A 27,404-nucleotide genomic window follows, 5' to 3' on the forward strand; every position below is an offset into this window, starting at 1 on the left:
TCTTAGATGGAGCTTAAGTCCTATGAAGTCACCGTTCTGAGCCATCTCCCCACCCACTGATGAGGTGGAAGAATGAGCTGCAGGTTCCATTCTTATGTCCCTGTGGAATGAGGTGCCCCTTTGCCTCCTCAAGGATATTTTTCATGACATTGTAAGGCCTCTTTCCATGGGCTTGTCTGCCCTTGTGAGCTTCCCACAAATTACAAACCGAGGGGAAAAACAACCTATCAAGAAGAGGGAAGGAGTGGTCCAATTCTAGACCCCGCTGTGTCCCAGCCATGACTGACTTCAGAACCCAAGTGAGCCTGGTTGTTCTCACTGTCCATGCTGCAGGGCATAATTAGGTCTCAACAGTTTACGTATTTCCAACAGATTACATGGCTAGCGTTGCCTGGGATTTTTTTCTAAGAGAAATGGTAGCAGCTGTGTTGTGTTGTCCATGGATTGTCCCCATCCTAGGTGTCAATGGTTAGTCTATCAGTAAAGCAGGGTTTTATAACGTGGCTCTCCAGAACAAATTGCTGTCCACAGCAGTCATAATGAAACTGCCAGAACTCTGGGCCCTACAGATATTGGTTCGTTGTTACTATGGAGATAAGTAGCTTTAGGAACACACAAAATTGAAATTCTCTCCCTTGAACTCCCACAGACATTGAGGGCTCTGTATGGATTGTAAATTCAAATAGGAATATTTGGCTTGGCTACAGGGTGTCCAGTTAATCTTGTATCACAGGAAAAGTGTTAACAATTAAAAGCCACATAGGTGCTGGAACTAAGGGTGCCGGAGGTGTTGCTGCACCCCCTGGCTTGAAGTGGTTTCCGTTTTGTCCAAGTTTTATAGTTTGGTTCAGTGGCTCCCAGTACCCCCCACTACACAAATTGTTCAGCACCGCCGGGCAGCAGTGCTACAAGGAGGGCTACTGCAGAATTTGGGGGGAACCAGCTGTTCAGCCTAAGGTAGTTGCTATTCCACTGCTTCTTTCTGTAGAACAGTGCCTAATCTACAATACCCTGCTGCTCTTCTTGTACTTGTGATGTGTTAACTTGCATGTGTTGGCCTGTGGCTTGATCCTCTTGTTAGAATTTATTTCAGATGAACTAGAAGCCATGCAGGCCTGCTGACAGGGTGAAAAGGGTGGGGAGCAGTTTTCCCCAGGCCTGGAGATCCAGGCCACTGTCACTGCTGAGCCCTTTTGAATTGCCACAGAAACCCTTGAGCACTGCTCTGCACAGCTCTGAGAGCTGGGGGAGGGTGGAGCACACTGTGGTCCAGACAGTGCTAAGGGCTGACTGCCTGAGGCCCTGTCCCTTTTGGGGGTGCAGAGCCAGCCCCTCCACCCCCTTGCCCCGGGGCTCACTGTGGCTGTCTGCCCCACTGAAACCACATAACCACATAGTACCTGGCACGTCTGTCTCTTTAGGCACACCCATAGGTGCAGTATAAATAGAAGAACACTTCCAGTTGCAGTATATGGAAATTTTCCTCAGGAGTGGCTAAATTAGCTTTCTGTTTTGGGAGTTTAAAGTTTAGAGGCTTTGAGAAGGGCCACTTTAAGGTTATAATTTGCACATATTTCTTACAGCTACTCTGCATATTTAATTTGAAATACAAATAGTTCCGCTTATAGAGTATGTTTCCTTTTCATGTGATTCCCAAACCTTTAGGTTGCAGACAAAGACTCCTATTGGGGTTGTGTGTCATACATTCAAACCCACATATGTAAATTTCCCCTTATTAGGGGGGAAAACATATGATTACAAAGGAAGGTAATGTTTATGAGAATATACATTCCTAAAAGCTGCAGCCTAATACAGTGTTGGTTTGGCGTCCAAGACTTGACTAGCATATTTTCATACCTATTCTCTTTTTTAAAGCAGTCAAGCCACCATTGAGAGTGAGAGAACCAGGCAACTTTGTAAGTCTTATCGAAACAAATCTTTAGTCAGGTCTGGCCTCATCGAGATTTATATTTGTACTTTCTCACCACTTGGTGTGTAGTAAGCATATTGCATTTGACCCCTGTTATTGTTAGCTTAAGAAATATTGAAACCAAACCATTCACTTGTAAAACAGTTATGAAAACATAACCTGCTTTATTTGTAACCATTAGCAGAACTACTTGTTCCTGTTTGTATATCTGAATACACAGGGTTGGGTGAGTAAAGTGTGTTTTTAGAAGGGAAGCAAACCTTCAAACTTCGGGGCATGAGTCAATCATTAACAGCTGCAGCTGAGTGCGTTAGGAGGAAGTGTCTGTCTTCTGGATAGGTATTCCATAATTCCCAATTGCGGGTGGGAGTCGGGATAAATTGTACCTTCCTCTGGAGCAGTTGATATCGTGACTGCTCTTGAAGGCAAAATACTGTACTGGATAAACCAAAGCTCTGGTCTGTGTGGCTTTTCCTATGAGGTATTAAAGCCTTCAGTTTTGAGAGGTAATGCTGCACCTGCATTTCTGTTCTGCATCCCATATTTGAGGAATTTGCATCTCTTCCATAAAACATTTGCTTCATCTTGAAACTTGTTACACATGGTCTTAGCCTAGATGGGAGTAGTTTACATTTTAAAAATAATGTTGCCTTTTTCCCATCTTTCTTGGCAGTGATTCCAACATAATAGGACTTCCAGGTTCTAAATTAAAATATTTTCAGCTTTTTCTTGTTATGTCATGTGATGTACTGAACTTGTGCAAAACAAATGTCAATGCAAAATGTGTAAAACATCCAGTTTTATATACATAAATGTCAGGGTCATTGCAGAAGGATTAGTGTAATAGCCTTTAGGTTGCAATGTGAATAGTTTTCTGTCAATTTCTTTACTAGAAGAAAATCTTTAAAACCAAATAATATTTAATCCTGATTTACTTGTTAAATGTGGCGGTAGTTAGTCTTTGAATGTGCAAAATAATAGAATTATGGTAGCAGTAAATTCATTGTGTTGGACTCTTCTCAGTCACCTCTAACCACTTTGGATGACTAATCCCAAGGAAAAGATGGCCATGGATGTGTGCAAACATCAGTCAAATTCTGGTTGGCCATAGTCCAGGCAATGTAGAGTTGTGTTCTAAACGTTCAAATATAGCTTATCCTCAACAAGGAAAGAAATAGGCTAATTTTGAATTCAAAATCAGCTGAGAAATCCAAGAAGTAAAAAGTATACACTGTGCACACTAGTTTCTGTTAGTAATTTCAAATTCCTAATGACCTTAGTGGAAATTATGGCTACTCGGCTCCTATGAACATTTGCCTGTAAGTGAAAACTACAGGGCTTTGAAACACTGTAATAAACATATTTGTATTTAGTTAACAAACTCACAGTATTATTTAATGCAGTGTGTGCACTCAGAGGCTTTCTTCTTTCCCTTTTTGTTCAGAACAGGTATTTGTTCCTCATTTAATACACTATTGTTGACATGACATGCAAGTCAGGAAATTCAAAGTTGTGGTTTCCACAGCAACTGTAACTCAGCCATGTTCCAGTTGTGCGTGTGTAAATATACATAAAGGCACAGAAGTTACTGCCATATAAAGTAAGGGAGAAAACTATACAAGTGGGAAAGGAGTGCAATGTAATGTTTCTGTAGGACAATGGCTTTGATTTGTGTTACTCTTGTCTGTGTAACATTGCACACTAACCTGGGCTTTGGCATTGAGTTGCATAGTCTGCAGCCAAAACAAGCCATTTTAAGCTGTGTCAACACTGAAATCACATTTTTTCCTTCTGTGTTTTTCTTCTAGATAAAAATATTCTTCATGAGTTAAAGTCCAGGATGAGAGACTCCTGCCTTAAATCCATGCAGTTTATTAGCACATCTTAATGAATTGCATTCTGAGAATTATATAGAATAATTCACACAGAGATGATCCTCTTTTCCCCCTTATTTTTTTTGTCTGCAAAGGGTTAAGTGTATGTTTGCCTTTTGCGGGAGACAGAAAAAGTCGTTGAATGGCTCCCTAGCCTAGGCAGCAAACACATTGGCTGAGGCTGAGGGCGGTTCTCCTGTCAGAGTTGTTTCCTGACCTGGATTTCTGTGGAACTGGAGCCTTTAATTTCTCTTAATTGTCTTGTTTGTAGTCAAAACACATTTGTGTAATTCTTGAAAACCTCTGTAACTGGTGAAAGGAGATTCCATTCCTTTCTGCTTCACTTGTTAAGTCACTGTGAAGAGTTAGATGTTTGTACAGGCAGCTTTCCGACTGCTTAACATAGATTGACAAGAAGGGTCCATGTTGTTTGTGTTCCAGCTACGTTGACATAGTATCGCATGAGGAAGGGTTTTTTATTACAAATAGACAATCTTACCAATCCCTAAACTAAACAGCCCATAAACATTATAAATACTTTGAAATATTTTAATTTCCCCTAAGCTTCTGCCAGTAGTTGCATATTCTACAGTTTCATCAATGCACTTTGACACAGAACATATTTGTCCAAATCTTACCAATGTTAAAGAATTCAGAAGAAATAGAATCTTCCCAAACTATCTCTTTTTCTGACTCCATATGACTCTGTGCTGCTAGCAGTGTTATTTCATAAGAAAGCAGGAAATGAAGGCTAATAAATATTTTATGATGCTTAAATGTTTAGATTCAGCTACTGATTAATAGCTGGATTGTCTAGTGTTTAATTGCATTTGGTGCTAGATGCTCTTCTTGCTTGTGTCTAGCGAATATTTTACATTGTTAATGTATTTTGTCTGCCGATGAAGCACAGAAAAATAATTTAAATAATGCAAAAGGTCTGTAGGGTGGAAATTCCACTGTGTAGATTCTGCCCCATCTGACCCCTCTTCTGGGCCTCAACCGCTTGAAGAAATGTCAGCTTGAATCTATAATCAGAAAGTTTTGCAAAATGCATTGTTTCCTGAGCCTTCAGACACTCTGGCCTACTAGTAAAATATATATCCACCACTGGAACCACAGGTTTGAATCCCAGCACCATCAACTCCACCTTCCTGTCCTCTGAGGGAAATAAACTAGATAGGGCACGACTACACAGCAGGGCAAAAGTTGAACTAAGCTATGCAACTTCAGCTACTTCAGTTGCATAGCTGGAGTCAAAATATCTTGAATTCAGCTTTTGGTGCTGTCTATACAGCAGGACATCGAAGGAAGAACACTCTTCCTTCAACTTCCCTTACTCCTTGTGAAATGAGGGTTACAGGAGTTGGAGTAAGAATTCCTCCAGCTCACCATTATTTTTGAAATAATGGCTTGCTGTGTAAATGCGCTCTTTGTTATTTTGAAATAACACTGCTGTGTAGACATGCCCTTTCTGTGCAGTTTACTATTTTTCAGATGGGACATTCAAGATGGAGCAGCTCACTTTTTGTAAGACTAAGTCTTATCCTGGTGTCCTTGCCAAAATGTCTCCTCCCAGAAGCAGTTCAGGGTTTCCATGTGCTTGCTTCTGATTTCTACCCCAGATGTGGCTGCATTTCAGCATCTCTGTATCTCCAAAGATCTTGGAATCCTTTTTCTCCCATCTTTTGCTGTGTTGCATCTCACTCAAGGCTCTTGCCTCCTGGCTCCATGCTACCCTGTCAGTGCTGGACACTGCCCCCAGAACATCCCACTCCCAGTTAGTGTTCTCACTGGGGAGAGGTCTACCTCGATTGACTGTTAGATCCCGCAATGCTGGGGGTTTTTAAGTGCAAAGGAGAGATGGACCCAGCACTGTGGGCTGGTAGTTCTGGGATGGGGTAGGAACAGTGCAGGAAGGAGTGGCTGTACCCTCCGGCTGTTTTTGGATGAGGTGAACCATGGAGAGCCACGCAACCTGAATTCCGTTAAGAGATATTAGAGGAGAGGTTAGATAATGGATGAGAAGCCACAGAGCTACTTAATAGCAGTTAGCGCACACCATGGTTGAAGTGATTTTATAATAAAAACTGTTGTTGAGTGTTTGTGTTGTGACTAATCTGGTCAGGGACCACTGTGTGAGGTACAAGCACATAGTAAACAGTTGCTTTCCCAAAATAATGGCTAATGAGTTGTCCTGGCTGCCGTCCTTTCTTCGGTGCTGTTTATAGACGCGGGAACTACATTTTATTACCAGTTTTTATTAATGCTGCTTCTCTTCTGCTTCAGAACTGCTAACCGTATATTTAGAGAAATCTCCAGAGCTGAGATCTTAAGCCAGTTTCTGCTCTGTGAATATTTGCAGCCACGCTCGTAAGCCATAAAATAAAGTATAGGAATTTGGAGTCCTGGTTTCCATTACAAATATAAAAGCTTTGTGTGGCAGATTCTGAAGTACATGCCAGGTGCATTGTCATTAACAGTCAGCGTGTTCTGCATTTGGGCTTGTTCTCGCAAAATTAGCTGGCTGCTGCATGAAGACCTTGCTGCAGAGAACTTCAGGCTTTTACAGTCCCTTGAAAACTTTGTCATTCAAATCCTGATGGGTCATAATAGTGCCATAAAGTTTAAGGCCAGAAGTAGGGTTACCAGGTAGGTTTAGAAAAAATACCGGCCGGGAGGGAGACAGGGCTGGCCAGGAGGACGGGGTGGGGGCAGCGCGGCTGGCCATGGGAGATGGGGGAGGAGTCAGGGGCAGCACGGCTGGCCAGGGGAAATCGGGAGGAGGAGAACCGGCCAGCAGGAAGCAGGGGTGGCTGGAAAGGGGTCGGGGGCAGCGGAACTGGTCAGGAAGGGTCGGGGGAAGTGGGGGTGGGACTGACCCGGGCACGTGCAGATCCCAAGGCGCTGTCAGTCCCGCGCACAGTCTGGAGAAGCACGAGTGAGTCCGGCTGCGGCTCCACCACACTCTCAGGAGCAGGGACAGGGCGTCTCCTCCTCCCCAAGGCGTCAGATGCAGCCAGGGCTCCCAGCGCCAATCGTGCCCCGCCCCCTAGCCACGCCCCCAACCCTCACCAGGCTTCCACCTGGCACCCAGCCAGAAATCCAGGAAATACTGGGCATTGCACGTGTCCGGTATTTTCTGGATTTTTTTACCGGTCAGAGGGCCCAAAAACCGGACTGTCCGGTAGAATACCGGACACCTGGCAACCCTAAGCCCAGAAGGGATCACGAGTTGGACCTCCTGTATATCGCTAGCCACCACCAGCAGTGTGCACACACACTAGGGAAATAGGACCCATCCAATATATCCTGGTTTTTGCTGTTTGGTTTCTATGGATCTCTCCAACATTTTAGGAGTATATCTAGTAAGGGAAGGAATTGAAGATGTGGTAAGCTTCTTCCAACCTCACTAGCTGTCTTTTATGGAGCACGTAGGCTGCAGTCGGAGGTGTGATTTCATCCTCGCACTGGCTCTGATCTAGCTTGGCTTAAAAACAACACTGAAGGCACAGCATAGCAAGGCCTATAGAAGCACAGTGAAGACCCTGGGTAGATATTCATGTTGCAAGCCTCCACTTTAGCCTGTGCTTCCACATTTTCATTGCTATTGATAGCTGTGCTATCATGACATACAAAAACAAAAAACCCCAAAACAAAAACCCCAACCACCAACCTCAGGGCAACTCTGCAGTTCTCCCCCTTCAACAGCCGCTTATAATGTCTAGATAAGATTGAGATCATCATTGATAACAAATGGATGTTTGTTTCATCAGCACCTTTTACCAGCCTCCTTTGGTAGACTTTCATGTGCAATTTGAATGTGCAATTTCTGCTGCAAGCTTCCCCCACTCCTCTCCGCAAGGGTATAGTAGGATCAATTGTACCTTGCCCTGATTGTCTCTTATTTAATATGCCTCACATATCTTCTCTCTCTCTTGCATGACTCCAAGCCCTCTCATATACACATGCAGTGCTGGGTGTTCAACAGTTTTGATCTGTTAACGTAGAAATTACAGAAGTGGGAACATTGCACCATCTTGAGTTGGACACGGAAACTTTTAAACTCAGGATCTTCACTGTGCTTCAATAGGCCTTGCTATGCTGTGCCTTCAGTGCTGTTTTTAAGCCTGGCTAGATCAGAGCCAGTGCGAGGATGCAATCACACCTCCAAGTGCAGCCTACATACCCCATAAAAGACAGCTAGTGAGATCCCAGTGCCTTGTGATGGTCATAAAAATCTTTAGACCAGGGATGGGCAATAAGTAGCCCGTGGGTCAGATGCAATTCACCAGGATTAGCTCCTCAACCAGATTTTTAAAAACTCTTGGAATTGCCCAGAATGGCTACTTTTAAAAATGTCTGACTTTCCTAGCTATTGTTTAATGTCTTCCTGAGATACTAGTGGAATGGAGAGAGTATTATCCTACAATACAGCTTCATCTGCTTTTTCCCAAATACAGAACAGAAATATTTATTGAACATCTCTGCCTTTTCTGCATTAGTACTTGTAACTTTACCTTTTCCATCCAGTAATGGACCAATAATATTGTTAGGAATCTTTTTAAGAATATTAGAAATAAACTACTACTGCTGGCTGTAAATCTTTCCTTGTGTCCCTTTGCTTTTCTTGTGAGCTTTTTCTATGCTTCCTAATTCAGATTTATATTCATAACAATTAATGTCCATTTTCTTCCGTTACACATTTTTATAGCTGTCTTTACTCCTTCTCTGACACCCCAGTTTTTTAACCAATATGTCCTGCATCCTTGATTGTGGGATTATGTTTTTTTGGGAGGCATCTAGTAAAGTGTTTTTAAACAAGTCCCATTTGCCATTCACATTTTTCTGATTGAATTCTTCTTCCCAACTTATTTGGCTCATAACTATTTTTCAGGCATATGAAATTTGGCCCTTTAAAGCATTAAGTATTATATAAATACCTAGTTTGGATTTTATTTTCCTTGCACATCACAAATGTGATCAAGTCATGATCACTTGTCTCTAAGGGTGTGCTTACACAACAATGAAACACCTGTCAGCTGATTAAGGCTTATGGGACCAGGGTTTGCAAGGGTATAAAATTGCGTGGGCCCAAACACCTTTGCTGCAGTTAGAGCCTGTGTTCTGGAACCCGAATGTGGGTGTTTAATTGTGGTGTAGACGTATTCTACCTTATCATTAATTTTTAATTCTGTGATCAGTTCCTTTTTACCTTGAAGCCCAGGTTTAATATAGAATTCCCCTATATTGGATGCAATAATTTTTAAGTTTAAAAAAATGGTCAGCTATAATTAGAATTCCAAGGATGTCTTACTACTGACCACATGAGACCTCCACTGTATGTCACACAAATTGAAGTCCTTTGTAAGCATGCAGCTTTTTCCTCTGCAATGTATGCATCGCATCCTGTTCCCTAGTATGATTTTTGTAATCTGTAGAGGACCACAACAGATACCCCATCTTGTGCTTTATCTGGTAGGAAATTGACCCATAAGTGTTCAAGATAATTTTCTTCTGAGTTATCTGTGACTTGAAAACTGGTATGCCGCTTTTTGACAGTGCCATTCCTCTTCCTGTTGTGCCCACTTAAACGGGTTATAACCATTGGCTTCGGCATCCCAATCATGGGAGTTATCACACACAGTTTCAGTAATACTGGCAAGGTCAAATTTATGCTTGGCAAATTGGCAATTCTAATTATTCTTGGAGCTGTTCTTTCTAAATGTCTGAAAATGTACTAAAGAGTTGATGACTGAATAAATATCATGGGGATCCACCTTTGTTACCTAAATCTTTAATCTGCACACACTTGATTAAAATAAAAATAAAGCATAGTGAACAACAAAATCCCATTAACATTAAATCAGCCATTCAGACAGCAACTCTGCCAGCCTGCCAACTACCAAAAAAGCTTTTTTATCCAGGCTGATAAGGCAGTGATTTATTTAAATAACAGATCATTTTATTTAAATGTAATGTTATTTGTTTATAAACACACAAATTTGATATTGACAGCTTATGTTAAGGCCTAAACATATTTTTATTAAATTAATTTACATTACATGAAAAAATATTTAATAGTACAGGTTGAACCTCTCTAGTCCAGCACTCTCGGAAGCTGACAGGTGCCAAACCAGAGAATTTGCCAGACCATGGGAGATCAAGATTGTCTAGCCATATTACCAGCACTTTGACTTCTTATGGGGCTGTTAGAAGACATTCAGGGTAAATAAGAGCTAAGGAACAGCACAGAACACTGAGAGCTAGGACTGGTGGCTGTAAACAAACTTCATGGAACCATGGGAAATTTGGCTATACCCTTGAAAAATGGACATCCAGCTAACTAAAATCATGCCAGACCATGGATGTTGCTGGACAAGGGAGTGCTGGATTACAGAGATTCAACCTGTGCATGTTGGATGCCAAATTTTAAAGAAAGTAAGGCTTGGTGAAAGTCACTGGCTCAGCATCTGAAAACTAGAGTTAGTTGAAATTCTAAACTCTGCTTTTGATAGCCATAGCATTTCCTGTAGGTACAGAGAGAATATTTTAATCCGTTCAGTTTATTCAACTAGCTCATCTCAAGGATAAGTTAAGAAACCAGGTGAGAGTGGGGAAAAAGCAGTAAAGTTTGTTTTCCTCTTCCAGTCTATCAATAGAAAATAGATATGAGAGAATGGGACCTTTTGAAGCCTTGAAGGCTTGGTGACTAGAAACCATCAAATAGTCCTGTAGCACCTCAGAGACTTAACAAAAATGTAGATGGTATCGTGAGCTTTCGTGGGCACAACCCACTTCTTCAGATGAATGGAGTTAAGAGGTCCAGGGCAGAAATAAATGGCTATAAATGGTGGTTTCCATGTTTGGTGGCTATAGAATTGGTAGGTTTTGTGAGCATTTGAGACCGAGCTCTGTACTTTACTTTTCTTTTGATTTACTTCTGTTGCCAATAATTTCAGTAAACTGCTGCTTTGGTTTTTGTAGTGCTTGCCAGAGTAGTTGGTTTAGGACCAGTTTCAGGTTGTTTGCTCACTTTTTAAGCACAGGTCTCCTTTTGATCTACTGTATTGCTCTATTTAATTATAAGCTCTGAATTAACTCTCTGCCACAACATCTGTTGCTGGAACATGTTCTGTGTCTGTGGGTTGGTGAAGAATTACGTGAGCATGTCTTTTTGTAAGTATTCCAGTTTATTTTTATGCTTAGCCCAGTATAAGGGATCAGCTGCAAGTTGTTTTTGTTTATTTACTTGACTTAATTTCAACTTCTACGTATCAAGATCATGAAATAGCATTATTGCTGTAGGAGTTCAAAAACTTCTCTAATGTAAAAGGAAGCAAACCCACATTTCTGCATTTTAAGATGGAGTATCAATTCACTCTATTTAACTACTACTTAAAATTACATGGGTGAACTGTTCAGTTTCAAAAATATTTGGTCCAGCCTTTTTTCCCTCTTTGTTGCAACCACTGCATTAAAAGCCTCATTTGACATTGATTGGAAGTAGGGCTACAAAACTGGGCAACCTGTCCGTTTCTCTTTTCATGCTTTGAGTACAGCATGTCTCCACTATATGTAACCCCAATATATGTTGGTTCCACGCTAACGTCGTCAACACTTGTAGGAACTATTGTGTTACATGTCCTCCCATTCCCCACTTTTACGTTGCTCGTACAACAACAACAACAAAAAAAAGACCACCATGGGGGGGCAAAAATCCCTGCTTTGTCGTTTTGCAATACATCCACTTTTTTTTTTTTTTTTGCACATATCTTGGACATATAATGGGGACACCCTGAATTAACAAAGTTTTATATTTATTGCAACCCAACCCTCTTCTCCCCCCCCCCCAAAAAAAAAAACCCCTCCATGTAGTACTTCACCTAGAAAAAATAAATGAATTATGCAGAGGACTAGAAGATTAGCCTGGTATTGCTTGGATCCATAACACAAGTTTTGTTTTTCTTCATTTAAATCATTGTTTTAGGGTGGCGCTGGGGATGAGGGATTTTAATATGCAGGCAGCCTCAGAGGGAGAGGGCAGTCCTAGCCCTCTTTCACAGCAGCAGCTTGTGGCCAAGTGAGAAGCTCCTGTCCATGGTTGCTGCAACTACAGAGGGACAGCCGGGAGAGATGTGCATGTCCCCCATCGGGGGACAGACACACAGACAAACTGTGAAATATATAGTAAATAGCTGTCCCTTTCTCCACCCCGCCCCCTGCTGGCCCAATGAGGTTATAGCTGTCCAGGTCCCCATCTCTCACTCCTTGCTGTCTACCTGTTGTTGTTCTGCAATGTATCTCCGTCTTATCAACCCTCCCTTTTCATTTTATGGGAAACAGTCTAATTCCATGCACATCCCATTATCCTGGCACACCCAAACCCTGACCTTGCGTTAAGTTATGTTAAGAGGTAGCTGCATATCCAATTTGGTGGTCCTACCTCTTACCATTTAGGAGGAGTTCTTGAACAAACAGACTCTCAGATGGACAGACAAATGCACATTTCTAAAATATATAGTAAATTTGTGATAGTTCATAGGCCTAGGCAACACCTACAAATCATTGCCTCGATACTGAATCACTCTGAATTCTGTGGCTCTGAAGCCAGACTAATGAACTGGTGGGTGTTCTGCAGTTCTGTAGGAAATAAAACTATTACATTAGATGTGAAATTTATTTTCCCATTTCTTCATTTGCAAAGTTTCCAGTCATAACAATAGAAGCAATTACCTGTTACTCCTCACAGATTACTCTGAATCCAGAGTACACAGAGTGCAAGTGTTGACTCCTTTATTGCCATGTTTAGGCTGATTTCCCTGTTAAACTGGGGGCATAACTGGGTGTAATTAAAATGCACTTTGACTGAATTCTTTGCCAAAAAACATTAGGCTCCTTTCTTGGATCCCTCTCATGTAGTCCTCTTATCTCCTGAAACTCCTTGGTAGGGTGACCAGATGTCCTGATTTTACAGGGGCAGTGCTGACTTATTCAGAGCTATGTTTTGTTGTCTGTTACCCTTCACCCCCATCCTGATTTTTCGCACTTGCTCTCTGCTCACCATATTTCTGGGAGTTGTTAATAATTAGATCCATGCAAGCCCATGGGTTTGTTTAGTCTGGAGAAGTCTGGGGTAGGAAAGAAGTCTGCAAGTTTGTAAAAGGCTATTTATTATATAGAGGATGGTGATTTTAAATTGTTTTCTTTATTCACTGAAGAAGACATGACTAGAAGTAATGGGCTAACTTGCAGCAAAGAAGCCTTAGGTTAGACCAGTGTTTTCAAATGTTTTTTTCTTGCGACCCAGTTGAAGAAAATTGTTGATGTCCTTGACCCAGCATAATTACATCTTTTGATTAGAGTACAGACTCCAAGATGGGGCTGTAGGGATGGGTTTAGGGTACAGGGGATGAAGGCTTTTCCTGGGGTGTGGGCTCTGGGATGGGGCCAAAGATGAGGGGTTTGAGGTGGGGCGGAGGGATATGTAGGGGAGGGACTCTGGGCTGGGACATGGGGGTGGGGTACAGGGGGGGTTCCGGCTATGGAAAGGGACCAGGGATGAGGTGAGAATTCTTAACAGCACAGTTTCACACCCTAGTGTGGGTAGGGTCTTGTGTGACTGCCTGTTTGCTAACAGTGGTGCTGGGTTGCAAGAATTGTCGTGCAAGCTCTGTGCTATTTTACACCTGCAGATAGTCTTATCCCTTGGTTGTTTAATATTGAAAGTCAGGTGTTTACAAGTGAAGTATTTTATCTGTTCCAGGAAGGTTTATGCAAACACAGCTTTACTCTGTCTGTATCTATAGGTGGGTCCCACACAAATATTTTGTCCTGACCACATAGTGGCTTTAAAAAAAACCCACAAAAATCAGAATGCAAAAGGGCACTAGAGTCCAAGAATTTTACACTAGGTTGATTGTTGAGTTTCAGCCACTTGGCTGTGGATTCTTCATCAGATGACCAAAGTGTGTGTATTTCATTAGTTTTAAAATAAGGTCGGAGTGGGGGGGAGGGGGCAGAGGCCTGCACTTCCCTGAAGAGGCTAGCTAAGTGATGGGCATTTGTCGTGCGGTGTCGTGGTAAGGGCAGCTGCTGTTCCTCTGGTAGACTAGGGAGCTGGGAAGGAAAGAAAGAAAGAAATAAGAAAAAGTGACTCTGGACATTTTGGCAGGAAGTGTGACCAGTTGTATGAGGCAGCTAGTAAAGTAGTGCAGAGTTATCTGCTTTGGTCTCTATAGACCAGGGGTGGGCAATAATTTTTTTATAGGGAGCCACTCCCAAGATTTTGGAAAATAGTCAAGGGCTACACTCTTCTATGATATCAATAGAGGAAGTGCAGGGTCTGGGATGGAAGTTGGGTACAGAAGGGAGCTTGGGGTAAGGGATTACGGTGTGGGGTCTGGGAGGGAGTTTGGATGAAGGAGGTGTTTGTGATCTAGGGCAGAGGACGGGGGTGCAGGGGTTTGGGTTGTGACCTGGGGTAGGGGACTGGACTGCAGGGGATTGGGATGTGATCTAGGGCAGGAGGGAGTTATGACCTCTGGGGCAGGGTATTGGGGTATGGGGGGGGGCAGGAGTTTGGGTTGGGACTGAGAGCAGGAAGGGTTCTGACCTGGGGCAGAAAATTGGGGTGTCCGATCTGAAAGGGGGTATTGAGTGTAGGAGGGGGCAGAGAGTTTGGGTTATGTGAGGTAGGAGAGCAGGAGTGGGGGGTGCAGAGGGTTGGGAGAGGGAGGGCTGGTGTGCTAGAGGCAGGCCTTGGCAGGGAGACTTACCTGGGTGACTCCTGCCCAGCAGGATTCTCAGGCAGCCTGCCGGCCCCACCCCTGCACAGGCTTCAGGAGCCATGTACCTGCGTGAATAACTACAAGCTAGAGGTGGAGGAGCTCCCATTGGCCAGAAACCAACCAATGTGATTGTGCTGAGGGCGGGGGCTGCTCATGAAGCCTTTCTCCCCTACCCTCTTGGTTGCTCAGTTGTAAAAAGAAACAGCCCGGTACCCAGTTTTCTGAGTGGCATGCGGGTGGGACGAGGCAAGCAGGGAGCCTGCCTGGGGCTTCCCACTGAGTCTTCAGGCCAGATCAGGTGGTTGGTGGGCCGGGTGCACCCTCAGACCAAAGGCCAGACCCTGTTTCCTGTGGGCAAAACATCCACAAGGATCCTGTCTTGAGCTGAATGCATGGCAATACAGTTAGTCCAAATGGCATTCGTTAGCCTACAGTTAACTCTCGTCCCCACCCATGCTGCATCCCTGTGCTTGGATCTTGTCTCTTATTGTTTTATTCTCTACACTGGATCAAAGCTGTATATATTTGGCTTCTTATGCTCACTCTAGTAGAGTTCTCAGATTTTTCATTGTAACATTCTGAGCTGACCTTCATTGGCTCTGTTTTGAATGAAGTTATTAAATTTGATTTACTCCTCAATCTAGCATTAATAGTCGCACTACGCCAGAAATTTCTACACAAACAATGAGTGAAGCAGCAAAAATGCTTTCTTTTAGCACTTTCCAGTTTTCTTAATGGCCCCGCAGTTTTTTCCTCGCTCCGCTCTAGTTATGGTATTTGCTCCAGGCTATCCTGCTGTGTGGTTTCTGATTCAGAACCCAAACCACTTGCTTCACAATACTCTTTAACATTGAGTAATGGATAATTAAAAAAAAACAAACCATGAAAACCACAAGCAGTCAACTTGTGGGTTCCCTTCTTGGGTTCTTTGGGGAGGGATGTTAAAGTATTTATATTGGGTGCCCTTCTTCTAGGACCTCAGATCTGTCAGTTTCTCCTCTTCTTTCACAGCAAAACTAGGTTAGTATAAAGATAAGAGACCACTGAGAATTTCTAGCTAATGCTGAGAACTAAAGTAAAGGATCGTTACAAACACTTTCTTTGCTGCATAATCATTAGGAGCTTCCTTTTGAGTGAGTCTGTTTAGTTTGACTGAGAAACTAGAATCCACTCAGTGTAACTTGTTATCCCAAAGTCTGAAAGCTCATAGTATATGAGACTTAACATTCGCTATCCATTAGCACTCTATATGTGATATTTAACAGTCATAAAAGCATTTTGCATGAGCCCCAGTGTGCTATATGTCGAACATGTCCGAGAAAAGTAAAACTGGGATTAAGAATTAGAAAAATCTGTTTTTAACCTGGATTTAAGGAGAACGATTAGATGTCTGGATGTAGAAGATGCCATCTCCATGTAGCAGCGTGGTTGAAAGCCCGGTATTTGGAGCTGGCAGGTAAAGGTCATCAGACATCCAGTTTAGCTCCTGAGCATAAAAATAAGGCCTCGTCTTCACGGAGCAGCAGTGTGCACTCCACTTAAGGATACAAACACCCTGTGCAAAGAAACGTGTGCTAACTAGCGTGTGCAAGCCCTGCTGTGTGCACTAGTACTTCCCTACTGCACTTTAACGTAGTACCATTTGAAACACTAGGGGGCTTCTAGTGGACACAGACAAGTCTATGCCAATTCATGTGCTTTAAAAATCACACCCCTATAGTATGTTTCCCCACCCTGAACGCAGGCCTAAAGTCGCAAAGCTAGGGGGTGATTTTGTGCAGCAAAGGGACTTTAGGGGGTTAGATCAGCAGGCTTTCAAGTGCTCAGGTGTCTCATTTTTGTCTTTGCAGTTTGTCCACCTGCTTGTAAGTCACAAGGCTGCATCTCTGATGGTCAGTGCTGTCACAGCGAATGCCTGGGCAACTGCTTGGAGCCCAACAATCCAGAGAAGTGTGTGGTTTGCCGTAACTTTTACCTTGATGGCAAGTGTGTGGAGACCTGCCCAGCCAATTACTATCGCTTTGAGGGGTGGCGTTGTGTGACCTTCAGCTTCTGCCAGGAGCTGCACAACAAGTGCAAAAATGCCAGGGAATCAGGGTGCCATGTTATTCACAACAATGAGTGTGTTCATGAATGCCCATCGGGATACATCATGAACTCCAGCAAGTAAGTAACGTCCATGTGTAACAAAACCAGTGTTGTTTCTTGTGTTGTCAGTAGTGAATCACGCCTTATTACACACACACTTGCTGTAACACAAGGTTTGTATTCTATACCTTGATCTGAGAAGCCACTCGAGTCTTGCGTTTTATAGACTTGAAGGCCAGAAAAGACCGTCATGATCAGCTAATCTGACCTCCTGCATGTTGCAGAACCTCACCTACCCCATTCCTGACCCATAACCTCTGGCTGAATTACTGAAGTACTCAAATCTTAATTTAATGATTTCAGGTTACAGAGAATCTACCGTTTACTGCACTTCCAGACCAGAAAGTGCCCTCTGCTGCTCCTTCTGCTTTTTTGAAGGCAAAAAATCCCACAGTCTCTGCTATTTTGATCTGCAGGAAAATTCTTTCCCAGCCCCACATATGGCAGTCCGTTGGACCCTGAGGTACACCTGCCAGACATGTGGGAAATAATTTTCTGTAGTTACTAAGCCCTCCTCATATAATAGCCCATTTCTGGCTGTTGGAGATACATACCAATAGCTAATGTGGATGGTCCATATGCCATTGTAGACAATGTCATCATACTTGGATAAATAGACAGTGTAACAAGCAGGAATTACACATGCAAAAGGGAAGATACAGTCTTTCTGACTACTCCCAGGGCTTTTAGGATGCAAGATAAAATAATTTACATAGTTGTGCTGTTGATCACAGAAAAACCTTGTTTCTCCCACAATAAAACTGAATCGGACTTCCTGTGACTATTCATGTACATTTGCTCCTTGATTAGCACTTTTGTGGAATGTGTGCTGTGACTGGATTTTTGAGTCTTATTTCCTGTTTTGTACTTCAAATGTGTGACCTAGCAGCCCCAAAAGTGGGTTCTGCATTGCTTGTGCAATAGCAGGGTCCTCTTTCTCACACTGTCCTATAGCTTTTCCTAGAAGAGAGGTGTCTGTCTTCTTCTGAATGATACCGGAAGTAGGTGGTGGTGACAGAACTACAAGAACAGCTTGTCTTTTTACTGACATTTAAAAAAAGGTCTCCTATTTCCAAAGCACATCAAATCATGTAGTGTAGACCTAGCCTCATTCTGGTTTTGATTCACAGACTGGTGAGGAGACATTGTCCTCTGTTATGATGTCTTGTTTTCCAATGCTGGGATGTCAACCAAGAAAAAAATAGTTTTTAGGAATATTGCAGTGCTATGTGAGGCTCTTTAGAGCCAGGTATTATTATGTGTAATGCGAGTAAGCAACTCAACGTAGTGTCAAAGTACTGTCATCTTTTCAACTGATTATCCGGCATGGGTGAATACTGCAGGAGAAGTCCCAGTTTTACGCTCTGCAGAAACACCTCTTACATCTTTGCGTTCTCTTGTTTTTCAGCCTGCACTGTTCTCCATGTGCGGGGCCCTGTCCGAAGGTTTGTGATTTCAGCAAAGAGAAAATAATTGATTCTGTGACCTCTGCCCAGGAGCTTCGTGGCTGCACCATCATTAATGGAAGCTTAGTCATAAACATCCGTGGAGGAAGTAAGCACTGCATCAGGGAATGTGGAAAAGCATGAGAGAGGGGAGAGAACTGAATGTCAAAGAAGGCCGGGAGGGGGTGTCCTTTGAGCCTGGGATCTCTGCATGGCATTTAAAGCTGGAATGCAGAAAGCCTGCTTCAGCATTCCTGAATCCCACAGGGAGTCAAGAATAAATCCCTCGATGTAGTTAATTACCAAAACATAAGGCAAGAAGGGATCAGTATGATCATCTAGACTTGCCCTCCTGTATAACACAGGCCATGAAACTGCCCCAGAGTAATTCCCAGAGCAGATCTTTAGAATACTATCCAGAAAACTGCAGGATCAGTGCTCATTACCATGGTTTTGCAGAGCCTAACCCTTTTGTTTCCTTCTCCCCAGGTAATATAGCAGCTGAGCTTGAAGCGAATCTTGGTTTGATTGAAGAAATCTCAGGTTACCTAAAAATTCGCCGCTCCTATGCCTTGGTTTCTCTTTCTTTTTTTCGTAAGCTACATCTGATTAAAGGGGAGACATTAGAAGCTGGGTGAGTTTTCCTCTTTTATATCAGATGTTTCAGTCTGGGGTGTGTGGGTGTTTTTGTTTGTTTGTTTGTTTTAAACCTATTGGAGGCCAGTGTAAGTCATCAGGAGAATGTTAGCCAATTATTTTTAAAAGTGTGTTTAATGGCTCTCTGCCCAGAGTTACAGCCTGTCCTTGCGGTTACTTCGCATGGGGAACTCTCATCTGATGTCTGAATTAGTGCATTAGAAAAGCCAGTTTATGAATGAACCTGTCCTCATCCAGTCTGTCTCTTCTCACAGGAATTACTCCTTCTATGCCCTCGACAATCAGAACCTGCGCCAGCTCTGGGACTGGAACAAACACAACCTCACCATAGCACGGGGGAAGCTCTTCTTTCATTATAACCCCAAACTGTGCTTATCAGAAATCCACAAGATGGAGGAGATATCTGGGACTAAGGGGCGTCAGGAGAGGAATGACATAGCCCTGAAGACAAATGGCGACCAAGCCTCTTGTAAGAAAGCTTCATAATGGGACAAGATTTGTGCTGTATGCACGCCCTTGCTAACCTCTTTGGCTTGTGGACTTCTCAGAGCAGGGACTGTCCTGGCCTTCTCTATGTAAAGCCCCAGGCACATCAGTTACTCTGTAAGCTAGCTGAAGGGACACTATCAACCTGCTGTGAGTTTAAAATAGTTTCAGGTCTGACTTCTGCCCTAGAGGCCCCTGGCCAGCTGTTGTGGTTATACAGGTTTTTTTTCCCCCTAAAAAGTATTTTGTGGTGCCCTGCCTGCTCCCACTCTTTGCAGAGACTGGTCAGCCTGGTGTCTTTACACACCACAGCCTTGATCCTGACCAGGGCATATGAGCCCTGCTGCTGTGCGCTTGTTGAATTACGTCCCTTCTCTGTGCAATGGGAAGTGGTGACACTGAACTGTATGCTGCAAAATAAATAGAAAAGGAGGGAAAGTACTTCTGCTCAGTTTGGTTGGAGTGGTTTCTGTGACAAGTCAAAGAAACTTTTCAGGCAGAAATGTAACTAAAAATAAAGCTGGCAGTTCTTTTCAAGTAAAGAAGGCAGGTTCCATGTCAGCAGAGCTAGAGAACATAGAGGGAGCAGATTTGGGTCTACCAGCAGCATTCCTGGATCTTAGTTCTGAACTAGGGATGTAATAGTACAGTCGATTAACCGATAAGCAAAAGCTTGTAGGTTAATGCTGTAGACTACATGTATTTCCCTCTTCCCCCTCTTCCTGCCAGTAAATTTTTTTAAGCAGGCTGGCCAGCAGCCTGGCTGAGTCCTGGCTCACTCTGGGTCCGGGACCTATCCCTGTTTCAGCTCTGCACGTCAAGCGTATTAAGAACCAGCCAGGCGGGCAGGCAGCCCAGCTCAATTCCAGCTTGCGCTGGGTCCAGGAGCTCAGACCTCTCCTAAATAGGGGCTGCTGCCACCTTGCACTGCTGCCTCTTTCTCAGAAGCAACAGCACAGGGTGACAGGCAGTTAGGTCCTCAAGGGGAGCTGGTTTTTCAACTGGCTTCCCTCGCAGACCAGCTCACGCCTGGCACCCCACGCTGCTGCCTCTGATATAGTGGCTGCCGGCCCCGCCCCTGGGGATTATAGTCTAGTCAACTAATCAATAACATTTCATGAGGTTACTTGACTATTCAGTTAACCAGTAATTAACATCCCTACCCTGAGCACTCACAGCTGGCCTATCACCCTGTTCCCAGCCAGAAATGCCACTCAAACAAGCCTTCCCTTGGTTGAGCTGGGCAAAACAGGTGCCAGTTGAGCCTTTCAGACACACCCCAACATTAAGTGAGGCAGGGTGAGCTGGATCTAAGGGTGCTGCAACTGCAGGATTTCTGTCCCCTCCCCACCTAAAGAGCAGCAATGGGCTTTTCCCACAGTCAGTGGGCACAGCAAGACTGCCTCTGGTGACCAGACCATGCTCTTGAATGGTCGTGTGTGATTCTTGGTGCAAAGCTGCCAGGCAGGCTGTCTGCATTGTCTTTAAAGTAGCCTTCCTCTGGTGGATCCAGCTGTGGTATACTCCTCTTCACGCCTGTCCCACTCTGCCCATTGTTGGCGTTTGGCTTTTTGTTTGTTTCAGCTCTAGTTTTCAAGTTGGAAGCAAATTGCTTATAAAAGAAAATCCATTGTTTTTTCTGAACTAAACACCAGCAAACTTAAATCTTCCTCCCTCATGCAGCTACTGCAGGGTTGGCAAATACAATCAGTGCTTCACAATTTGTTTTTCCTGGGTCCTTTAGACTGTAAGCCTTCTCCTCATGCAGTGCTTTGTCGTCCGGGTTCTTCTCTGCAGTGGGACACTCCTATTCCCTGACAGGACGGGGCATTTCATCAAAGTAGAGGAAAAGATACAGCAGCTTCACAAACCATTTCATTGGTCTTGTCTCTGCATATTTGTGTGAATTTTAACCGTTTAGTCTTTAGATTTCTCTCTCTCTCAATTTGGTTGATTCCTGGACCTCCCTGAGACTGCTTCTATTTCTTTATCGCTTTAAATAATTGACTGTGGGTTCTCATTGCTCTCCATTCTGTAGACTGTGCACTTGTGAACATCAGATTTTTTCACTAGATTTGGCATGTTCAGATCTGTTCAGTTTTGCTTCTTCCTCCATTTTTTTGCTACTTAGCTCAGCTCATTTTTGTCTCCACATGCTGAACCACTGACATTAAGCAAAAAGTCCCATCTCCGGTTCTTGCTTTAATGCTCTTTATTCCCAACACCTAGTCACGCAGGTACAGTCTCGTATAAGAACTTTTATAGGTGTCAGTTATTTCTGACCTAAGTCATCTACACTGCTTAACAAGTACTAGTGGGTAGATGTGACAACAAACATCTCGCTAAACAGAGAACCTGTAAAATGAATTTGTTGAGCAAACCAGTCAAGAAACCCATTTGGATTGTTCACACTGCTGTCGTGTACAAACGGTAATCTAAAGTTCTTCCTGGCGCTAAGCATTTCTCAGACCTTTGGTTCTAAAAAGTGTTTTTGCAAAGCAGGAACGTATAGGAGCCATTTCTGTTTTAAAATAAAGTAAAAAGCAATGTCCTTTGCCTTTTGTGTTAGGTGAAAATGAATTGCTGAAGTTTTCGTATATCAGAACAACTCATGATAAGATCCTACTCAAGTGGGAGCCATACTGGCCGCCTGACTTCCGTGATCTCCTGGGATTTATGCTTTTCTACAAGGAAGCGTAAGTAGAGAAATCTGTTCAGTAGCTCTGGGAGGATGCCAACTCAGATGAGCCAAAGCCACACAGTCCGTTACTGGCCCTGTGTACTTCCATAGACTACTTCTGACCTTAAAGAACAGATTTCATCCCAATCATTGCTACCCCTGTTTAATCTTTGTAAACGTCTAACCATTTCATGTAGCTTTCCAGTGTCACTTTTCTGCTGCATATGTGCTCGTTATGCTTCTTGCCTTAATTGTGTCTGGTACAGCCAAAATACTCTTCAAAGAGTAACATAACAATTAGAACTAAAACGTCTTCAATTCAACACTTAATCACAGACGCCATATATATTTTTCACCTCTCCATTTACACCAAGGAGTGGGGTACCTTTTCGAACTGGAGTAGTTTTTTAAAAATCAGGTTATCAAAGTGTCTCTGTTGATCCTGACCACAATCTGCCTTAATATTAGCTCCCCCTCCACACCCAGAATTTCTGCGTAATGTCATAAACCCTCATTGTTCTGTGGGCTCAGATCAAAACCCTTATCAACAGGCAGAAAACTAAGCAAACTATTGACACCAGCAGTAAGATACAAATTTCACAAAATCCCTTCCCAGGAAGCTGCTCCCTCTTCTGTGAACTCAGAGCTTTGAGCTGTCCCATGGTAGGAAGCCCTTGCACAGCTAATAATATGGAGCTTGCTTGGGGAGCTAAAATGCATTTTAAGGAATGGTATTTCTGGATCCTTTGACTCCTGAACTTTTGGAAAGAAGCATTTCCCTGTATCCTGGTGAGCAGGAGAGAGCTCTGTAATACTTAAGCCCTTTTTAAAATTAAACATTAAAATTCAGTTGCCGCAGTTTGGCTGGTAAGACGTAGGACTGGCCGGTATGGCTGAGTGTTTCCTATGGAGGGCAACTTCCTGCTGAACTCCCAGATGATGACTGTTGCCTTCCCTATGTGCCAGATGGGCAATGGCAGAGATATCTGTAGGCGATGTCCCTACAGAACATCTGCTCACTCCTTGGGTTAGATTCTACTGCGCCTTTCATGTCTGGAATGGTTATGGAGCCCATGTCCCTGAATTCACTTTTTAAAAAGTCATCCAGCCACAATGTGAGAGCGTTCTTAGCTTTCCTGAGCCTTTTTGGGCTCTGAGTACTGCTGTGTTGTGTTCTCGGGTGTGGACAATGCAGTTAGTGACAAGAACTAATTTGGATCCTGACGAGAACTGAGCGGGGCTGCCTCAAGCAATGGTTTTGAGCTTCCTTATAACTGATCAAATTACAGCCCCTTCTGTCTGATTGCCATTCATTCTGTTACTCTCCTAAGCCAGCTGTAAATCACTGCAGACAGAGCAGGGCATGTGAGAGACAGGCTGGGTGAACAAAAGGGCGAAGGTCTGTCTCCCTTTGTTGGAAAGCAAGAGTAGAACTCCTCCATTTGTTTGTGGAGAAGCTTCCAGTTCTTCAGGTGTTGTGATGCTCTGTAAAGCTCTTGGCCATCTTGGGTGTAAAGCATCATTGTGGTCTGTGGTGTGTGATTATTTCAAAAAATGGGGAGTTTGGACGCTGGTAATTTGAGGCTTTTGTTCTTCTCTTTCCCTCAAAAAAGGCCATACCAGAATGTGACTGAGTTTGATGGACAAGATGCCTGTGGATCAAATAGTTGGACAGTCGTTGACGTTGACCCTCCCCCACGGTCAAATGACGCAAAAATTCAGTCCCAGCCAGGGTGGCTGCTGCGGGGCTTGAAACCCTGGACACAGTATGCCGTGTTTGTTAAAACTCTGGTCACCTTCTCGGACGAACGCAGGACATACGGCGCGAAGAGCGAAATTATTTATGTCCACACCAATGCTACTGGTGAGTGGTGGCCAGTGAATGTCCCCTTGCGTATGGCAATGCAAAACATACCTCCCAACCCCTTGCCTGAATACAAAGCTGCATGGTTCTTGGTCTCTCCACTGACTAGAACACACACAGGCTCCTCATTCATTCTTTGTACATGAGTGTGCTCACACGCTGGTATAACTCTGCTGAAGTGTCGTCATGCACCACTGAATCTGGGGAGGAGGAGGAGGCCTGAACTTCTTTCTTCCATGCAGGACTTTTCTCCCTTCATTTCTGTTGACAAACTAAGTAATGAGTAGGAAAAGGGCAGTCCCAGTATTCTAAGGCTGGGTTAGAAGACTATAAATAATATATGGGGGAACCACCCCACATTGGGGAGAGCTGAATTGAATCCCCAGAATTACTTACTTAAGAGCCGGCATTTGTGAGTGTTTGCTGTGCAAAATACAAAGATAGTGCCAGTCCAGGGAAGAGACAGGCAACACCAGGGGCACTGGGAGGCCTGGAGTAAGATTCAGCCTTCCCTTATTGTGAGGAGGATTATCAACAGCTCAGGACCTGGGTCAGTTTTTGTATGCTTCAGCCACGGGGCAGAGAGCAGGCTCCAGTTTAGTGGAAAAAAGTGGCTTGCCTGTACCAGACAATAGGTAGGGCTGGGAGTCGTGTGGGGAGTGCAAGGTGGCTCTGCCCCTCCTGTCTCTAAGGTGGGTTGTCTGAAAGGGGTAATACAGTAACTCTCAGTTTTGGGAGCCACTGGAGATGGTCCCAGGACAGATGGTTTGGGGGAAGTGCAGGACTGGGAGGATCATTTTGCCAAAAGTAACTGGGCGGTGCAAGCCAGGGTGTTTCCTGCTTGGGTGTAGGCTGGCTATTGGGGGTCAAGGTGTGTGAGCTACGGTAGCACAGAACTGAAGGAGCCCAGAAGTGCAGGGCAGGCAGTAACAGCACCCCACCCTGGCCTGGGTTGAATCCCAAAGTGCCACAACAATTCTTGCCACGTGTCCTTGGTCTCTTTTGGTAGAGTGATGTGAGTGACCTCTGTGTCTTTCTCCCTTTAGTTCCCTCCGTCCCATTAGATCCAATATCGGTTTCCAACTCTTCATCCCAGATTATTCTGAAGTGGAAGCCGCCCTCTGAGCCGAATGGGAACATCACACACTACCTGGTGTTCTGGCTGCAGCAGCCCGAGGACAGTGAGCTTTACGAACTCGACTACTGCGTGAAGGGTAGGTGCCTTTTTGCCTGCCTCATCTCGTAGGTTGAACATTCAAGCTTCCAGTCTCTCCTGCGCTCACTCTAGCAGTGGGGTTTCCTTCTCTTCCACGTGGGAGATGGCACGTTAGCGGATGATGCTCTAGAAGCATACAGTTAGGTAGCCGGAGCTGTTAAGGCTGGGTTCCCCACTCACCTGGTTGCTATTTCCAGGCCTGCCATAAGCGATTGTGAGGAATGGTTGGTTGATTTGAACATAGTAAACTCAGATTTTTCAACTCTCATGGGATCTGCCGTCTTCTCTTGCTTCGTTTAATCTGGGCAACCCATTTTATCAAAGCTAATAAGTGTGACATGAAATATTGTTGGGCTTCTGTAATTGGGACCATCCTGGAATGCTATGTAACCCTCTCTGTGGCTTCTAGAGTTGTCTTGGGGCGCAAGAGATTTACTGGTGTCTTTCAAGATCTACATCTGTCATTTGTGGCTCTGTCCCTACTTGACTGGATGAATCGTGGTCAAATCCCACTTGGCTACAACACAGTTTAATTATCACACTGTCTGTAAGTGTTGTGACAGAACAAGGACAGGTTGGGGCCAGAGGCTATATCTGCAGACTAGAGACTTCTAGGCCCCGAATGTGAGAGGACCAGACTGAATGTTTTATGGTCCAGCAGCTCCTAGTTACAAGTTATTGGCTTCACCCACCACAGCTGGCCAAGCCATGGTACAACCCCCCCCTTTGACTACAGCCAGGGATGTACTGTGCTTAATCCTAGTTTGAAAGCCAGTGTAAGCTCTTAAACATGTCACCAGTGTCTTTCTCAGCATGTCATAAACATCCATTGACTTGTGAACTCTGCTTCACCTGGGATCATACTTCCAACCTCTGATCTGCCAATACAGGCCCCCTTTCAGGGCTGAGAAGCGTATCCGCTATGTTGCATGTTGGCCCAGCATGGCAAAGCTGAGCTGACTGAATGTTCAGCAGTTAATTGGAATGGTTCATCCATGGCAGGATGGTATGCTGCTGATGGTGTACATGTGACAAGCTACTAGTCGGGATGCAGCATCTGGATTCCAAAGCTCCATGGGTGAGGAGCAGGCCAAAAATTCATGTCAACCCAGTGGGTTTCAAGGAATAACCTGGAACTAGTTCTGACTTTTTAAAAAAAATCTGAGACTTTCAACTTCTTTGCTAACCAACCAGTGACTTTTGCAGGGTGTGTGAGTGATATAAGAATTATTTTTGCCATAGGACTAAAATTGCCATCGAGGATTTGGTCTCCCCATTCTGAATCTGAAGACCTTCATAAAAATAATCAAAGTGAAAAAGAGGACGCCCGAGGGGATTGTTGTTCCTGTCCAAAAACTGACTCTCAAATACAGAAGGAGCAGGAAGAGTCTGCCTTCCGCAAAACATTTGAGAATTACCTCCACAATGAAGTGTTTGTCCCCAGGTAACAAGCTCTGTGGCTGCTGCTGCTTTAGTTGGCTTTGGGGAGGAGAAATGTAAATTGACAAAGTGAAACGGAAGCGTTTGATCGTGTTGCTGGTCTCTCCAGGGTGCTAAGTTTCCAGGGCAGTCTAGATTAGAGCAATAGCTGGATGGCTCTGTGACAGAGACTGGTGAAACTAGAACGCCAACAGCTGATGTTACCTCCATTTGGGGAGACCCTAATGTGCTGTCTGTTCTCAGTACGCTCCTCAGCCTGACCTCATAAACTGAGAAATCTCAGCGCATTATTAAAAACCTGGAAGCTTATTTAAACTCATATGATGCCAGAAATGGCCATTTCTTCTGCCTGAAACTTTCTTGAAGCTTTTGTGCATTAGCCACTTAAAAATAAAAGAAGAAAAAGGGAAGTTTACTATGCCCAAACCTTGTCTTTTACTGCGGTATTTGCGGTCTTCCCTGTACTTAGCATGGGAAATGCCTCCAATACCATGAGGAATGTAACTGCTGTGGGTGGTAAATGGCCTGTTTTGAATGGAACACACTGTGTGTCACATTAAGTGGCATTGACTGTGCTCGCACTTCATACGAGTTGCAGAGAATTCACTATGGGAATCAAGTTGGGGTTGGTAGTAATTTGCTCTCTAAACTATCCTAATGAGTTTCAGGCATCGAATCTACGCTTTGTTGGTTACACTTAACCAGAAAATATTTATTTGCCGCCCCTGACAAAGGCCAAACTATGACAATGAACGGTTTTATTAGACGTGCGCTATTAAACAGCATTCCTCCTTGTGAGCCTGAGCGAGTGGTACCTGCCCTTAGCACATGCAAGCATCTGCAAAGTCCTCTACTTTGCTATTTCCTTGCTGCTTGT

The 27,404-nt window shown here is 43.9% G+C and overlaps 1 protein-coding gene across 5 annotated transcripts in view; it reads left to right on the forward strand.

The window, feature by feature from the left end:
- Window positions 1-27,404, forward strand: part of INSR (insulin receptor) — a 133,896-nt gene that overhangs the window by 83,052 nt on the left and 23,440 nt on the right. For all 5 annotated transcript variants that reach the window (XM_075902958.2, XM_075902957.2, XM_075902955.2 and 2 more), the window contains 8 exons: window positions 16,442-16,757; window positions 18,148-18,293; window positions 18,674-18,818; window positions 19,096-19,310; window positions 21,897-22,023; window positions 23,621-23,871; window positions 24,918-25,085; window positions 26,330-26,531. In XM_075902958.2, coding sequence (XP_075759073.1) covers window positions 16,442-16,757; window positions 18,148-18,293; window positions 18,674-18,818; window positions 19,096-19,310; window positions 21,897-22,023; window positions 23,621-23,871; window positions 24,918-25,085; window positions 26,330-26,531 — 1,570 coding nt within the window. The remainder of the gene's footprint in view (window positions 1-16,441; window positions 16,758-18,147; window positions 18,294-18,673; window positions 18,819-19,095; window positions 19,311-21,896; window positions 22,024-23,620; window positions 23,872-24,917; window positions 25,086-26,329; window positions 26,532-27,404) is intronic.

This window comes from Pelodiscus sinensis, chromosome 32, assembly GCF_052426305.1.
Source record: "Pelodiscus sinensis isolate ZL-2025 chromosome 32, ASM5242630v1, whole genome shotgun sequence".
Lineage (NCBI taxonomy): Eukaryota > Metazoa > Chordata > Testudines > Trionychidae > Pelodiscus > Pelodiscus sinensis.